General features: G+C 38.8%; 2 protein-coding genes across 5 annotated transcripts; one reads left to right on the top strand and one right to left on the bottom strand.

Annotated features, from left to right (window-relative positions):
* The first annotated feature begins 727 nt into the window (after positions 1–727).
* LOC105829239 lies at positions 728–6,601 on the top strand. Its single transcript, XM_012667944.3, has 4 exons — positions 728–896; positions 1,598–2,559; positions 3,577–5,251; positions 5,455–6,601. Exons 1-4 carry the CDS (start codon positions 731–733, stop codon positions 6,489–6,491), a joined length of 3,840 nt encoding a protein of 1,279 aa, XP_012523398.2. The 5' UTR covers positions 728–730; the 3' UTR covers positions 6,492–6,601.
* Positions 6,602–7,835: 1,234 nt separating this feature from the next.
* On the bottom strand, positions 7,836–18,056 carry LOC105832175 (tyrosine-protein kinase CSK). Of its 4 annotated transcripts, none has more exons than XM_036289406.1 (9): positions 17,753–18,056; positions 15,793–15,836; positions 14,713–15,215; positions 10,795–11,207; positions 9,731–10,384; positions 9,458–9,653; positions 9,296–9,379; positions 9,126–9,218; positions 7,836–9,054 (listed from the first exon to the last, which is right to left on the bottom strand). In XM_036289406.1, the coding sequence occupies exons 3-9, from the start codon at positions 14,932–14,934 to the stop codon at positions 8,959–8,961; spliced, it is 1,758 nt and encodes a 585-aa protein (XP_036145299.1). In that variant the 5' UTR covers positions 14,935–15,215; positions 15,793–15,836; positions 17,753–18,056; the 3' UTR covers positions 7,836–8,958. The 4 variants fall into 4 exon arrangements, with proteins under 4 accessions (XP_036145299.1, XP_036145296.1, XP_012528342.2 ...); XM_036289403.1 differs by having other exon boundaries at positions 9,296–9,382; positions 17,753–18,055; XM_012672888.3 differs by lacking the exon at positions 14,713–15,215 and having other exon boundaries at positions 9,296–9,382; positions 17,753–18,052.
* Between the last annotated feature and the right edge of the window lie 40 nt (positions 18,057–18,096).

The following is an 18,096-nucleotide window of genomic DNA, read 5'->3' as shown; positions in this document are numbered from 1 at the left end:
TTTTCGATTTACTCGATTCAGACTCGGCTCTTATCGGTTTTTAATGACGTCGCAAATAAGTTTACGCCGTCCTGAGACGTGACGAACCGTTTAGAAAACGTCGTCGTCTCTTTAAGTACATTTTCATCGGCATTTAATCGGAGAAAAGGTATCGATCTGAAGAAAAGTGGAAGTAACTTTAAATTGCATTATACAGAGATTATCATCGTTAAAGAAAGTACTCACTCTAATCGGATCTATATAATTAATTGGATTTATTTTAACCGAGTGACGCGTGAGTCTTGGACTTTAAATGCTGAGAGAAAAATTTTCTCTCCCATAATGAATTTGAAAGTTTGAAGACAAAGCACAAATTGCAAAGTTTTCATAATAGCAAACGTACGAGAGAAACTGAGAGAAAAAAACAAATTAAGAAATTCTCTTTTAACAAATTCTGTTGAGTAATTGATAAACGTGAAGAACTATCGATAGCGTGCTTTATTTCGTTCGCTACAAACTTCAAATCTTAACGGGAGCAACGACAAGCACCGAACATCTCGTGCTTGACGTTTCCATCATTTGCAATTCAAAATCTAAATTTTCAAGTGTAATTTTCCCAAATTTCGGATGAACTCACTCCGCGAATAGAATAATGCATTATTGATCACGAAGGAGAACAAACACGGCACGACAGCTGCAGCTGGGGATCTAAATTCGTTAAAGCAAATCAATGATCTAGCCTCTGGTACCGATGATTAATTTGCCCTGTAACGCGGCCTCGATGTCACAGGTCACGCCCTGTCAGAACGTACCCGTGCAGACGAGTCAGTATAATTTTCCAACATGTCAACAACGGCAAACCAGCACTCAGCAGATGCAAACTGCAGCATGCGGTCCGTGTACCGGAACTTCTCAAGGTACAAGCCAATCATGTCAATCGCATTAAATTACATAATAATTTATAATGTTGTAAATAACAAAGCAATTTATACATGTAAATTGTTTAAAAATTATTTCACCCTAAAGTGCTTTAAATAAAATTCATTCTGAGTTGGTCCCACTTTTTACCCGTTAAATTGGCGTATTTACTAAAAATAAAGCTGAGAAGTTTATATATTTATTTGTTTGTTTGTTTGTTTGCAGTAAAATTAATTGAAAACTAAATGAACCTGTCAAAATTTTTAACAGCCGATGACTCATATTCTTTCGCAGTTACATTATTAATATTTTCAAACACAATAATAAATTATTATTTGTTTTTTAGATAAAAATTAATCACAATTAAAAACAATTAAACGTATCTGTCGTTATCACGGTACATATCCTTCTGTAATTACATGTGTAGCAATAATATTTTTGAAATGATAACTAATTAAATAAGTAATTATTGGTTCCCTTTGTTTATTTATTTAAAATAGCATTAATTAAAAAAGCATTAAAATAGCATTTTAATTAAAATCAATATATGAAATATGGACAGTCGGGCTAATTTTTAATAAAATACTAAATAATAAATCTTGTAACAAAAAGCAAGCACAAATGGCTCGAGTGCCCGAAATGGCCGATATAAATGTGATTAATTGTTTCTTATTCATTATGATTTTTCCTGTCCATCCAGGACCCTTCACTCACGTTTGTCACCCGGACACTTACATAGTGACCCACCAATGCGCACCGGGTGCATCGCAACCAACAACGAATCCATGCCATCCAACCTTTCAAGGTTTACCGCCGATTCATCCCGGCTGCGGCCAGCTGCCGCAGAATATTTTGGACCAGATTCGTGCGTGCGTTAGTAACACCGCGCCTATCTTTATCCTACCCGGCAACTGTCCGCCATTACCAGCACTCCAGCAACAACAACAGCAGCAGCAGCAGCAGCAGCAACAGCAGCAGGCCGTGCCTCCTTTGGCACCTCAAATAACATCTTCGCCTCCAGCGACATATCCACCGAGCGGATTAATGTATCCCACCACCTGCTATCCGCCACCACCGCCGCCGTTCTATCCCTATCCAATGCCCGTGCCGTTCTGCGATCCGTTTATTCGCACCCGTGAGGCCACGGCGAATTGCGGATGCTGCCGGAAAGGGGACGTTGACTCTGCGGAAATCAAAAGTATCCTACGCGCCGGCTGTCGTTTCGACGCCACGGCCGATCTGGACGAGCATCGTTGCGCGCCCACCGTCGACGACACTATCTGCTCGAAGAGGAACTGCCCGTCCTCGCTACATCTGCAAGCTCTGGCATCTCAATTTCTGTCAATGCAGGGCGTCATACCGTGCGCCGCCACACGACTGGTGTTACGTAAAGTGCCGGGTTCGAATGTGACCACCACCATGGAGGACACGATGGCGAGGGCGCAGAAAGCGATAAGCGCACTGACAAAGGATCAGCTGTTAACGGAATCGAGGAACGCGCAGCAAGTGAACGCGCTGATTAATCTACACATGACGGCCAATCCGCCACCGAATATCATCCCGATCCTCACGCTGGTACAGCTGAAGATGAATTTGCTGAAGGTACAGGTCGAGGGACTTGTCAATCAGAAGATAATGGAGATTCAAGGCGTTGGTGTGGAGGTATTGACGTCAAATTATTGGAGAGAAATGAATTTTCATTTTAATAGAGGAGAAGGTGGTATTATGGCCACTCGTATTATCTCCGTTATTAGCTGACGAATCGTAGTAATTACTTATGGAATCATTTGTTTGGTAAGCCTGCCAATATGAAGTTGTGCTAATGTGACAATACACAGTACCCAATGTTTGTTATAAGGCATTTTTACTTTTGAGAATTTCGAAACTTTTTTAAGATATATTTTAACATCTAATTACACATACTTTCTCATTCTTTTTAAATTTAAACGCATTATCACCGAATTGCCTGTAAACTTGAGTATTTCTTTTTTATTTAATTTTTTATCCGGCTGTACATATTTCGAGTTATACAAAGTTAAACAATGACATATATAAGATTTTATTAATATAGCCACCTAAGCGTGTTGGTAATATGGTCACTGTCGATCGTCTCTATATAAAAAATTCTTTGATATATCGATTATCATTCTATTAATTGTTAAACAATAATTCGTGACATGTATAAATTATTATTGCGACAGAAAGAGGAGATTATGTATAAACCTGAAAAATCCTATCTTTATTAATTAAGTAAGTCTATCCACCTTTATCTCTCTTCACACTTACAACAGTTTTTTCTAACCTAATATAATTTATTTCATATAAATACATAATTTTGTAACAAAGTATTGTGACTTTTTTTGAACAAAATTTATTTTTTACATTTATTTTTGTAGTGCCCATATCACCATCCCTTTTACTCTTCGACTCGTTTTGCAGTGCCGTTACATTTTTATAAATATTTGAGAACCTTGAATCTAAAATTTAATAAACAACGTTTTAATGGATATAACCGTTAAGTTTTAATTTAAAATATTAATTATTAACAAAATTATAGTATAAAATGTAAATGGGGAGCTATATTATTACCACCTTCTCCTCTACATTTATTAATACATCAAATTCGGTCTTGCATTGCAAATTTAAATATGACGCTTTTTATTTGCGGTGTACCCGAAGGTGGAGACCGATCTCATAGATCCCACGATCCTCGCCCTTAAATCTGACGCTGAACTGCGAGATTTCCTATCGGCGCTACGCCAGAAGGAGTGCGACGAGCGAGTGAACGTAAACTTTGCGCCGTATCGGTCGCAGCGTGCGATCGCGGAGACTCGGCTGAGCAACGTTCAGAATAAGATCCGTCAAGTGGAGGCAGAGTTTGATCGCAGACGGTGCGCGATGCTGCCGGCGCCGACGTTGACGTCGCGCATCGTCCAACAGTTCACCAGGCCGTGCTACTCGCCGAGGATCGAGGATCCCCGGAGGTTGTACGGCACGTTGCCGCCGGACACGCGCTCGCCAGACCCGTTCACCTACGTAAGACCGCGAAGCCCCAGGAGACTGCTGCTGAAGCCATGCACAGGCAAACCGGAGACCGTTACGCGACCCGTCGCCACTCCCGCCGCACCCGGCACGCGTAGTAACCCCCCCAAAAATCCACCGGACGATGGTGCCGGTGCTGACCGCGCGAAGGAGGAACGCCCCGCGACTCCCGTACGACAGCGTTCAAGCACGGAGAACTGCGCGTGCTGCGACAGGACCACGTCGGAGGAGAGTATCGGCGAGGCTAAAAAAAAACTCCGACCTAGGATCATCGAAATAGACGCGGCGGCGATCAGTGATGTCGAGGATTTGGAACGCGTGCGGGCGTCATCCCTGGCGACGCCGGACGTTTGCGTGAGGATCGACACGGAGGGATGTGACGCGGTCATTCCGTGTAGCGCAAAACGCTGGATGGCCGAGGCGCGCGTCAATGTCGACGACGACGAATCGGTCAAGACTTTAACGGATTCTGAGAGTGATGTGATTGCGATCAGCGAGAGGGTCGATGCGGAGGAGGATGTTTGCGAAGCGCGAGATGTCATCGGGGTGATTCGAAGCTGCGATCGGGCAGTGCAGAATCGGCAGGAATTTGCAGGTTCAAATTTGCAACAATTTAAAAAGCAAGTAGAAGATGAAATTACAGTTACGAGGGGAGATGAGGCAATTGAGGGCATCGAGATTAAAAGATTGCGAGATGTCTCACCGTCGAAAACTGATCGAGGAGAGGTGAGAGCTACAGCTACCGCGGGAGTCGCAAATGAAGATCTAATTTCGGATGGGCAGAAAACGGAACGAAAGTCATCAGACGGTATTTCAAAGGAAACATTACCGGAGACAGAGAGACGCGTGGATGAAACGGAAGATAAAAACGGTGAAATTGTATCATCAACCACGATGATAGAGAGAAGCGCGAGTCAAGTACCAATAAACAAAAGCAAGAAGAAAATAAGATTTCATATTGTTTCATTAATGACGAATATCGTATACGATAAGAACCATGAATACGAAAGAAAGCAAAGAATTGAGGGGGAAATGGCAACAAGCGAAAGAGAAATGAATATAACCATCGATCCGGATATCGAAAAATTAAGTAATCGCAATTCAATAAAAAGTCTTGCAAGAAGTCCCGTCGCGCACAATATTACCGGAAAAAATCACTCGGAGAATATATTCTCAAAGAAATTGAATCTGCCGAAGCTCTGCTTCGATCATCAATGTCAAACTATGTTCAAAGAAGATAAAAATACAACCGCTGCATTATTAGGAACAAATATATTTCCTCCATTCAAAAATCTACATAAATGTGTAACAGGTGAGTCATTAGTTCTTTTTTTTTTTATATTGGCATACCTATATTTAGAAAGGAGAAAAAGTAATTTCGTTTTTTCGTTTTATAATTTGCAATGGCTTTTTATTAGCCTGCGTCAGAATATAATTCCAGAAATTATATTCTGCACACTCCTGCTCAGAATATCAAGTATAAAATAGAATTTAAATCAAATTTTTTTTACTCAGCTAATGAGAAAAACGGAAATGACGTGGGAACTTATCCAAATCCGATAACGAAAGCAAGAATTACGACTACAAAACGTTTATCTCACTGCAATGACGTAGAAGGGAGCACCTTAGAGATTCTTTCCAAGAATAACGTGCCTTATCATTCCAATACGGAATACGAAGAAAGCTTAATTTGGAAACTACCTTCTATAATTAGCAACCGCGTAACGGCATTCATTAATAAAATAATATCGCTGAATGAAAGACTGTTATGTGCGATTCGTTGCGCGATATTTCATAAAAACGTTGATATCGTTAGAAGAGACATTCCGATAAGCGATCATCCCGAATCGATCTCGCAAGACTGTGATCCCTTCGCCAATGCTCCTTTTAGTACGAATTATAAAACTTCCAGAAGTAACAGACGTGATTTTCTCGACGAAAATTTATTACGGATTTCTACGAAAGAAGAATCTAATGAAATACATAAAATAAAACATTCAATAATTGAAGACCAAAAAAATGATACAAGATATTTATTGGTCGATACATCAAATCACAGTTGTGACCTAATACTTACGCGCGATCTGGGTCGACCTTACAAAGTGCAGAAGAGTCTCTTGATACGTAGTCGATTGAAAAATTCTCTAAATTCGCAGGATTATCCGCATCCCTTTTCTCTTTTGAAACATACTGAAAAAAAAGTACTTCAATCTCGTCAAGCGAAATATAAAAAGAACATAGAAACGATCAAAGAAAACGAAATACGCGAATCGAAGAGTAGCAATAAATTCTGGGCATTATCAAGAATTATAACGAGCAGCAAAATATTAAAAACAAGGAAATATGAAAATGAGCCTGAAAAACAATTTTTTAATGGATATTCGTACGATGATACTAAAATTAATAACAGATCTACCATACGAGAATATACAGTCGTTGATAATACTACAGCCAGTAATGAACTCGTGATAAATGTTCACGATTATCTCGGATTGCAAACTAAAATAAATGCGAATATGCACGAAAATCAACGCATATTTATTGATACCTAATACCTGATAGAAATTAGGATAATACGTAATACTAACAAATAATTAAGAATTATAAAGGTATGTTATGGTTCTTTATGTCTCGTTAAAGGCTGATTAAAATACGCAACTATAGTGTAACGTCTTTCCTTTATTAATAACTTTTATTCTTTCGTCAGTGATCTATTCTCTTGTCGCTATAGTTGTCTAATGAGAATCTTTAGAATCGTGGCATAGCAACAGTACGACGATAAATATATTTCAATACTTTTCCAAAATCATTCATTCCAGACTCTATAAAAGAGTTGCAAGAATGGAAAAAGTATTTGTCACACGTACCATACACTCACATCAGCACACCATACCGTTACAACGTGAACACATGCATATCAAGTACAGTTTAATTCTCTCGCATAATTTTGCAATCTCTCTAATTTATTAATATATATTATAGATTTCTTACATTCTAATCGATCGATTATCAGTATAAAATAAACGGACACATTGGTTGTTATAAGAAAACTAATATCGCAACAACGAAATCCCGTGTACATATCAAAATACACAAGTATAATAACAATGTCATACGCGACATTGTTTTATGTATATATATATATATATATATATATATATATATATATATATATTTATATATTTATATAAATATAATGTTCTTCAACGAATAACAAGATGTTTTATCTTGGATTTGAAATGTCAAAGTGGAGATGACATTGGCGATTTACATGAGTAATATGAAATTTATAGTTGGAAGAACTCATGCGTATTTGAAGATTATAAATACGTACAAATATTAAACTTCGCAATAAAAAAGCAATTCAAAATATCAGTTAGAGCCATATTAATACATATTATTAATACGTGTACCTCAAGTACATACCGTAATATCAAAGTTACAAACGGATCTTAAGATAAATACTTCTAAATTTCTTATAGAGAACTATGTCTAACCGCAGACTGAAGAGACACTTGTGGAAGAGAAAGATCGAACCTATTATTGTGAAATATTTCATCAGTCAAGACTATCTCTGCTTCTATAAAAGATTTCGTATCAAGGAACTGAGTGACCCCATGTCACTTTTTAAGTTTAATAAATTATTGCATAACATAGAGTGTCAATTTAATACACGGCATTTCACAATTGTTATAAAGATATATATTAAATATCTTCATTTTTAATAAAAAATTTAATTTTTTAAATTACGTTGCGTACAAGAACGTAATATGCAATTTTATAGATCTTGTCACATGCCTGAAATTTTAAAGCATAAATATTTGATTTCCTCTGTAGCTCACGGCTACCATTTAGCGAAATACGGCCGTCAAATAGTTATAATTAGTCCGTTATTATTATTGGCAGAATATATATTTTATGAAAAGTAAACAATACAAAAGAATGGTATAGAATGATGCTGCCATAAGATCACGAATTATTTATTAGCGTGATACAATTATGTATAATTGTATAGACATTTGTTCGTAATACGTGTTAGTCTCGAATGTAAAGATTTTTTTTATTAATCAATATCAATCTTCTCTTAACCAATATTAATTATTCTTGAAATATTATCCTTTTTCGATGGATAAATTATATACAAAAATATTTACAGAGAGATACATTTACACCACTAATGCAGTCAAATATTTCATAAGAAAACTTAAATAATGGTGTATATATTGTAATGTAATATAATTTAGTTAAAAATTAATACTTCTTACGACAAATCTTTGATCAAAGAACTTAAGCAACTAAACATTTAAGTTTAATTACTTGCAATATAAAACTATAATTGCTTAGGCAAAACTTTCTCATAACAATATAAATTGCAAATGAAATTTTTTTACACAATTTTAACAAAAAACGAAATACTAACCGATTAAAACTAAATGGACGAGATTGTGAATAGCATATAACATAGTTAAAGTATAAGTTATAATTCATCTAAATTTAACATAGTGTATATAATACGTCACTTTTTTGTGCTGTAATTTAAAATAACCTTGAACCACTTGGAACAATTGATAGTCACGAAGCTGTTTTTATCATAATAAACTTCCTAATGTGACTATCGAAAATTAAGTAGTAGGCAGATTACGGATCTTTTATATCTGTCGATTTCTTCCCGAATACTATTCGGATTTCATTATGTACAAGTTGAATTTCCTGGTCAAGAACATCAACTTGGACAAAGGCACAATTGACCATAGGTAATGCTTGTGTGTGCAAAATATTATTATATAAAAATTAAAATTCTTCCCACACATTTCAAGAACTAAAGTAACAATAAATATAAGTAAAGCAAATACTATGTTTTGTATACAATGTACACTCGAAGTCCTGACACTTCCCTTCTAACAGAAACATTAAAAATCACTATTTTCGTCCTGAAAACGAGAAATTATTCGGGCGTTCCAGTCCCCGCTTTTTCAGTTCTCGCTAAGTATATATAAGTTGTATTAAATTCATTCTTTCTTAATTCACGCCTTTGGTGTACTCAGCTCTTAACTGGCCGAGTGTTACTTTTATATCATGAAAACTCGGTCTCTTTTCTGGTTGTAAATCCCATGCCTGTTGAAGTATAGCATACTTGAGTAAAACGTGATATAATATAACATATAAGAGATAAAAATTTAATCTACCTGTCTCATAATATCATAAACTTCTGCAGGACATCCATCCGGTGGTTCCATCTTGTATCCTTTTTCTACACACTTTACGACATCGGCTAAAGGCTGTAATTAAAAATAACATGAAGAAAATATATCGTATATGTCTCTCGTATAAAAGTTTAATGTACAATATCACTTACAATTCGCGGATACGGCACACGACCAAAGGAATAGATTTCCCAGAGAAGAATTCCGAAACTCCACATATCAGACTTATTTGAAAACTTCTGGAAACAGTAACATGATACATAAGTATAAAAAGTATGTTTTCACTCGTAACTTCCAAGTTATAATATACTTACGTTTTGTTTTAGAGCCTCTGGTGCAGTCCACTTGATCGGCAGTTTTCCACCGTCAAGAGAAAAGTTTTCATCCCGCGCCAAACCAAAATCAGATACTTTGGCAGAATTATCCTCCGCTACAAGAACATTTCTCGCCGCTAAGTCTCGATGTACAACATGTCTGGATTCCAGATACGCCATACCGGCACACGTATCGCTACAATATATCAAATATTGTACAATCCATACAATGTAGGTACTAATTTTATATTTAATTTGCTTCTAAATACATACTATGCAAAATTAATTTGATCCTTTTTCGAAACGTGTAATCTTCCTCTCGACCGCAAATAATCCACCAGGGATCCTTTGCTCATATACTCCGTAACCAGGTACATGTGTTGATTATTAAAAACGAGACCGAGTAACTTAACCAGATTGTCATGAATCAAGGAGGTCATTAAGCTTGCCTCAGCCAGAAACCTTTGTGCCGCTTCGCTGTTATCCTTCAGCATTTTCACCGCGACTCTTTCCCCTCTGTAAACGCCTAGCAACACATCCCCAAATTCTCCTTTTCCAATACACTCTCTTAACTCTAATTCGTGAGTCTGAATTACCCATCCAGCCTCTACGAATGCCTTTGGGTCTACGCAGAAATCTTGCTTGCCCTGTTTTGGCAAAGATTTCATCAGTTGCGTGCATAAACCATCCGCATCCTGTTCGTAATGCTCAACCAAGAGAGCCAGATTTTCGAAAAATTCCTCGTCGTCGATCGTTAATTGGTTGTTTTTATATTTCACCCTATAGTGTTGTACACGCCCTTGGTAGCACACACAGAGCGTGTAATCCCCAGGGAAATTTGTCGACTCTCGAACTAGAAACAAACCGTCCTCTCGTGGTCGTAACAACCTTTCTGCCGTTTCCCTCGATATTTTCCCATGAAACCATCTGCACATTTAAATTTTAAATAAAAGTTTATAATTTTTTAAAATAGTTTAACTGCACTTTGACAGCATCAAATTTTTTATCTGTCGCATATCAATGTGTATTGCGTTTTAAATAATTATTTTCACAAACTGTTATATTAACTTCATTACTATAGCTTTCCTCAAAACGATTTACATTATTTAGAACAATACACATACTAGTGACTTTTCTAAATTTCGATATTTGTTTTCGTCGTTGTGTAAAAATTGTAACAAAAACAAAATATTTAAAAGTCTCCCTTTTTCCTTCTCTTTTTATGATCCCCTGTTATGATCGCGTTACGCGGCCGAGCTGTATGTACAGCGATATAGCTCCCGGTGTTCAACTCACCCGTAGCTAAAGGATTAAACTAAGCCAATAATGATACATACGGCATTGCATTCAGTTTCACTTCGTGTCGTGGATTAGCCGGCAACGCAGTAGTATTGGCCGCCGGATTAATGGCATTCGAGGTGAGAATCACTGGCGAAGACGTGGTGTTCATATGCGTCGTGATGTTCGAGGTGGTGACGCTTGAATGCGTGGTCATCGTTGGCGACACTGGAAGGGACGGAATGCTATTTACAGTCAGGTTGGAAGAAACGCTATGCTGCTGCTGCTGCTGCTGTTGCTGTTGAATGTTGTTTTGTATAAGGGGATGAGACGCTACGTTTGAAGGGATAGTGTGATGATTTTGATTGCCGTCGAGCTTTGCTTGTCGCGCTGGCGCTGACACATTTGGGTATCCACCACCCGCATTGTGGTACGTTGGCATGGCAGCTACCACACAGTAGGCTCTATCAACCTGCGAAGAACGAAGCGCATTCATGAATCTCAGACATCATTTATCAGCCTGCCTCATTAAATAAGATGCTTTAGTAATGTTCTATCCATAAGTACATTCATAACTCGTGTAAAAGTAATGCAGGGAATAAAGAACACACAAACGTGATAGAAATTTACAATATCAAAATATAATTTTAATTTCTTTAAAAATAAAAGATTTTTTATTACTTTTGAATGATTAATATTATTAATATTAAATGATTAATAACATTAATGTTTTATGCCTATAATCTCTCTCTCTCTCTCTCTCTCTCTCTACACACACACACACACACGCGCGCGCGTGTGTGTGTGTGTGCGTGCGTGCGTACGTGTGTAACCATTTGTTTTACATTTTTTAATGATTGTATCTTTTAGAATAAGTAGACAATCATTTTTTATTTTTTTATCGTGTTTTTTGAACAACAAATTAGATAATTAAACTAACTCATTCGACAAATCTCGTCAACAGAGGATCATCGAGTCGAGAAGTCACAAGTGAAGTATTTTCAGTAAAAATAGCCGGTACTTTCGACGAAACAACAGAGTGTGTCGTCTTATAAAAATACAAGGTGCAAAATGATGGACAATGTTTAAAGCGGAGACAACTCAATTATCCCAGGCGCGACGTAACGCACGGAAGCGATAATTAATAAAACTCGTTAGGCGAATTGAGAGCTCGATGCATATTCAAGCAGCATACGTATCCGGTAAACCGCCTGTCGGGTTTTAATATACAGTAGTTAATCTAAGTGCCTATTGTTTCAAGACGCGTACGCTATCGCGATGCTCATCCGCCGTATTACGATGCGCCGCACGACCGTACATGGAACGTGTATGATAGATGAGTCACACACCAGCCGTGTATTTTTTTTTTTCGCGACGATTGTAACACGAATAAGCGTGGTAGAGTAGGCCTATTATTATCCCGAACCTGACTAAGCGCGACCTACTGATTTCCACTGCGAAATAAATACATTTCCGATAGAGGAAATCTGCTGCGAGAAATCATAAATCATTCACTCTGACATTCGTATTCGAATACGTTTTGTTGTATCTCAGACACACAGAAGTAGCGAATAAAATCAATCTGTCGAAACGATGCGAAAGACGTGCGGAAATATTCCTGCCGGCTGGAATGAATGAAACATACGTAAGAAGCGCTCGGCAACGCAGGAAAATAGCTTTTAAGGGAAATGCTCGCCGGCTACGGATTCTCGACAACGATTTCCCGTCAGTATCCGTATTATGATCAAACGCGGTAACAGAAGAAACAAATCCATCGCGCCGACGAATATTGAATAATTCAACCGAGTCTATCCTTGGCTCACACCGTCTGTGAAATAAAAGAGAGAGAGAGAGAGAAAGAGAGAGAAACGAGTGAGTTATGTCACGCGAAAAGGTATAGTTGCAGCGCAACATAATATGCGAATCGCTCCCATTACGTAAGCTCAAATAGTCGCATTTCTGTCATGTGCCTGCTCAGTATTTCGAGAGACGGATAAATGATCAGCGTCGTGGGGAGTACACAACACGCAGAAAAGAAAATATCAGAGACGAGATGACTTAGTTCAAGATATATGTTAAGGAAAGCTTGCAAGAGACTATACGCTTCGTGTTGCTCTTTACAACAGTAATAAATATAAAAATCATGATAAACGTAAGGAAAGAAAAATTAAAGTCCAATTTTATGGGTCAGATATGTAATGGGACCACCTTCCCTCATCTCTACGTTAAAGTGGAGTTTCGTACAGTCAAAAACCTACCAAAAAAACCGCGCCCGACAGGCACGAAACGCCTTGAATATCAATATCGAATCTGAATGCAAGGTGCGTACGTGTAATACACGTTCCATCGCGCTTGTCAGGTAACCCGACTGCACAGCCGCATAGATTTCAGGCTAATGAAATTTATTATCGGCTGCACGCGACGTTAATTTCTACCGGTATGTAAAAAAAATGCACTATACAAAACTGTTCTATCGCGTGCAGCGAGATGCTTAAGAGAGTTACGTGCTACATATTTGCAATCGTTTGTGTGCGTATGAATGTATAAGTAACTATTTATGCCTCCAATATCTATGATTCAGAAAAAAAATGCGCGTCTTCTAAAACTCTGCGTAACGTATCACACACACACTCGAAAAATTGACAAATAAAACATATTGTCAATAACTCAATGATAAAAATTCTACTTTCGTAGGTACGTTCTACATTAATATACTTGTACAAAAGTTTGCATCGATACTCGAATAGTGCATCATAATGCACTATTTATGAAGATCGTTTGTTACCGAGAGAATTTTTATATTCCTTCTGTTTCAAACTGACGATGTATGAATATCGCTTCTTACATAACGAAGTGGCTCTATTTATTTCACGTCTATCGGAGAAACGCGAGGTAAGACAAATATTCTGGAAAGCAAATATTCTCGCACACTCGGCTAGCCGCGATGAGAACAGAGGCAAAGAAAAAGGCTTCAAGAAGCCTCGTTCGATAATGACGGCGATATTTAACGCGCATACGTATAAAATATCTCGGAATGCTCGAGGGAAACGGCAACGCGGTGCAGCCTATGTTAATTTCAATAGATTACGCAGTCACGATAATTATATGGTTCATACGCATTTCAAGGCCGACCCGGAGATTTCTGTTTACATCAATGTTTTCTGAACTCCGGCTCGTGATTCATTATTGAAACGCCTTTGTACGAGCCGCAGACCACAATCCACGTCGCGCACATTTCACCAGGAACGACGTGGTTTCATTCGCGCGTGGAAAGTCATGTTCATCGACAAAAAAAAAGACGTTTCCCCGTATCCGTGGGGCGATTGTGGTCCGTGCGAACACGACCGCGAGCTTTCAAGGCTCGAACAATAACTGCAATAACCGCAATTCTCATGGCTTCTGATAAACAGGACAAAAAATTTTTGTGTGCGAACAACACTGCGAAAAATGTGCGCACTAATAATTCCTTTTTAACAATTTTTGTAATGAAACATTTTTCGACAGATAACTTTCCTTTAGATTTTTCAGAGTAAAAGTTGTATAAAAGTCTAGAACATATATTATGCAATAGACTTTTATCTTAACAATCTTTTTTTCTACTAACGCCTGAAGATCTCAAACGGATGTCGTTAACTATATCCAGAACATTTAATATTTATCAAGCATTACATACTAATTAAGAATGCTCCGCATGGGGATTCACAAGATCGTCTATGAAACGCGAAATTCACTGATCGCTGATTTCGCGAGAGGCATTTAGACTCGCATGCGTGCCTGCGATAGCACGCACCGCATCCTATTAATATCTTGCGCGAGAGAGCGTAAAAGGGCGAAAATGCGATAGACAGGCACAGGGGTTGGAGGGGTGAGGGGGGGGGGGGCAAAGGCACGCGGGTGCGTGCAACAGATTCGCGCCCGGCGAACGAGCTCGTTGTTGCGCGCTCTTTAACAGTACACATTACTGTACCGTGACCCACCACCGTTTTCCATCTGACGTTGCCTCGTCTAACATGACTCTCCGGGGGACAAACCTCTCTTCCTCTCGCGCGGAACGCTTTCTTCCTGGCTCGCGAGAAACTTCCGAACACGCGACGCGCGGTGGAACAACTTCTGCGAGACGAATCGCGTGTCTGATCGCGTTGACAGTCCGGATTAGCTCGCTCGTGCAGAAACGGGATCGCCGAGAGACCCGTTTTCATTTCATTTTAATCCCTTCTCCATCACGGCAACGCGAAAAATATCATCGGGCATGAGTTCCTGAAGCAATTTCAAGTGAATTCCTTCTCAACGAAACAGCCAACACTATCTAATCTTGCAATTAAGAGACAGTGACCGAGGAAGAAGGGACTGAATCATCCGGCCTGTCCTTCTAGCCAGTCATAGTTTATCGTCTCTACTGTCGCATCTATCTTCGATCAAATCCTTCTCAAAGTTAACCGTCTTATTATGCGATGAAATAAGCGTTACGTTAACAACGGATCTGAAAATAAATAATACATAAAAATTTTAACGAATGACAACGTTACTTATTCAAGAATTATAAACTTTTTTTTAAAAGAATAACGTCCCGGTCGTAAATCGCCGTCTCGCGTTCCTCGCGTTTTCGCATCTTTCATTTTTTTCTTTACATTTTTTGAAATCCCACTTCCATGTTTCATTCATATATCTCGGCCCTTAACGACGTCGACGCAAGCGGAGTCGAGCTATCCGGAGCGACGTGGAGGGTCCGCGTAGATCGTATCGTGGAAATGCGAATAGCACTACTACTGAATAGCGGGATTAAACACCCGGCACTTGACTCCCTCGTATAAAGGAAGAATTGAAGTTAACGCAAAAGGCAGCGTTTGTCTTTCATTTCTCGAATCTCTCGCGCTTCCGTACGCCGGAACAGAGTGGCGCTAAGTAGAAAGGCATTGCTAGTATTGAGCTGGAACGCGAAATTTCTGCCTTCCACCATTTATAATTATGAGTTATTCTCGCATTGTCTCGCCCGAAGACGGAAATCAATTCACAGTACGATAAAAGGTTTAATCTAAGGCGAAATCTTGAAAGCATACCTATGCTTTGCATCGAGTATCCATTTTCCGAAAATATTGCCTCTCTGAAACAAAAACAAAAAGCATAGTCTTAGCATAAACTTACCAGAATTCTTTAGTTTAATGTTTAAAAATTATCCTAATTATTCTAAACATTATATCCTCTTCAATATCCATAATAAATAAACTGGAGGTCATTAAACAACATGCAATTGAAATATCAAGTAATAAATAAACGTCAGCTAAATTGAATATCTTCCAAAGAGCGTATATGTATCTTATATATAGAGCATTCGCGTGCCAGAAGATGAAAATACGAAGCAGCTAACCCTTTAAAACGCCCCTTTATGTAATGATCAAGGTTGTTTTTATAGATATTTGTGAAGGCGCACATTTTCGCGACTCGCCCTTCTCAGGCCGAACTTAATTAGGTAAGAAACACACGGGGTAAAACCGCGTTTGTGTTCATGGCCGTGATTCGGCGGAAGAGGAACGTGGAAAAAAAATGCGCGACTGGGAAGGAAGAGCCGTTCCATTTGCGGCGCGCAATTAAGCGCCGCGCATTCGCGCGACTGCGTTATTCATCGCTCGTTAACCGTATAATTAGCCAATTGCTAATTGCCCGAGTTCACATGAGCCTGAGCGACCAGGGCCAGTTTGCTTGGACCAGGCGCATTAATCATTCGGTCGTCTCATATGATCCTCTTCCTCTCGGCACGAGTCGAACCGGGTCAACGTAATGTCAGCGAAACATCAAGTACCTTGGTCAAAGTATGATGTGCAACTGTGACAAAAGCTTGATAGTTCGATAAGATGAGCATAAATTAGCAAAATTAATTCCCCCTTCTATTTTTTGCTCGAGCTCCATAAGCATGTAATTAACATTGTATAGTTAAATACAAATTGATCATTTGTCTCTTTCTCTCTTTTATTCTGACTCAGTATTGTTGAAAAGAGTAGCTTTATGTTAACTAACACTTGAAAGATATCAATGCAAAATAACTTAGAAATTATATTCTAACATTCCATTTTCAACTTTTTACAGTAATTAACAAACTTATCCTGAATATAATAAGAGAATGACGAAATAAAATTGAACAAAAATTTTTTACACTATAACAAATGATAAATTCATTTGTTCTTAAAACATTTTTATAAATATAAATTAAATATAAAATTTTTTAATTTTTTATACTTATTATTAGAAATAATGAAGCTAAAGGTATATTTGTAATTTATTTTCATCAATAAGTAATTTTTAATCATACAGTTTATGTTACATGTATCATAGAACCTCGGAAATAAAATTATGTATTTATTGATACACATGAATTGAAAATATGAGCCTACAAATTGTGAAGCAGATAGTTCCAATTATATTTAGCTCAGCACATTGTTAAGGTCTCCACTGCTAATTCATAAAATTGTTAGTCTCTGCCATTAACAATGCAATATTTTAAGTACTTTCAATCTAAGCATAATTATTTCAATAAGAAAACTAAATTTTTTAAAATGTACTTTCTCGATAATACAATTAAAGGCCAAACTAAATGACAGTAAAGAAAAAACCTGCGAGCTAGGAGAACGTATAACATTTTCTGCGTCTTTTCTTTACGGCAAACCCGAATTCTACGATGATCGACAAAACAGTCGTTCCGATTGAGAAAACAGACACAGATTCGAAGTCAGTCGCGTCGCTCGGGTCCAGTTCTGTCATTTAAATGTCGCCCACTGAAAGCGACAAGAAAAAAAATCACGTCCACGAAGTCTAACCAAACTCTCCCTCTCTTAGAGAGAGAGAGAGAGAGAGAGAGAGAAAGAGAGCGAATGTGTGCGCGCGCGCGCGCACGCCCGCACGCACGCACGCACGTCAATTTCAGGGCGTGCGGATATCGCGAGTCGCCGGTACAGGTCGGCGCCGCGCGTCGACGTCCCGTGCGTCACGCGAACGTACGTGGACGCAAATGCGATTAATACGCACCTAAATGCACCTGTTTGCGGCGAGACGAGCCGTGCGGGCGGAACGCGACCGCACTCACCTGCGGCCGCGCAACGATCGGGCCACCTTCCGCGCGGGCGAGGCAGATGGATACGTGACACGCTGCGACGGCCGTGTTTTGCACGTTTACACGCGCGAATATTCATGCGCGAGAGCTGCGCGCCGAACGATCGCAAACACCCTGCGAGAGAAACGTCACTCACTCACTCATTCGCTCGCTCAACTCAGGCGGCCATTTTGCTACGTACGACCCGTGCGACTGGAACATCTTGACTAGCGCACGAAACCCGAAGCGGCCGAAGCCCGAAGTTTTTACTCTCTCTCGC

Source organism: Monomorium pharaonis, chromosome 7 (genome assembly GCF_013373865.1).
Source record: "Monomorium pharaonis isolate MP-MQ-018 chromosome 7, ASM1337386v2, whole genome shotgun sequence".
Classification (NCBI taxonomy): domain Eukaryota; kingdom Metazoa; phylum Arthropoda; class Insecta; order Hymenoptera; family Formicidae; genus Monomorium; species Monomorium pharaonis.
This window is presented reverse-complemented; position numbering and strand designations above follow the sequence as displayed.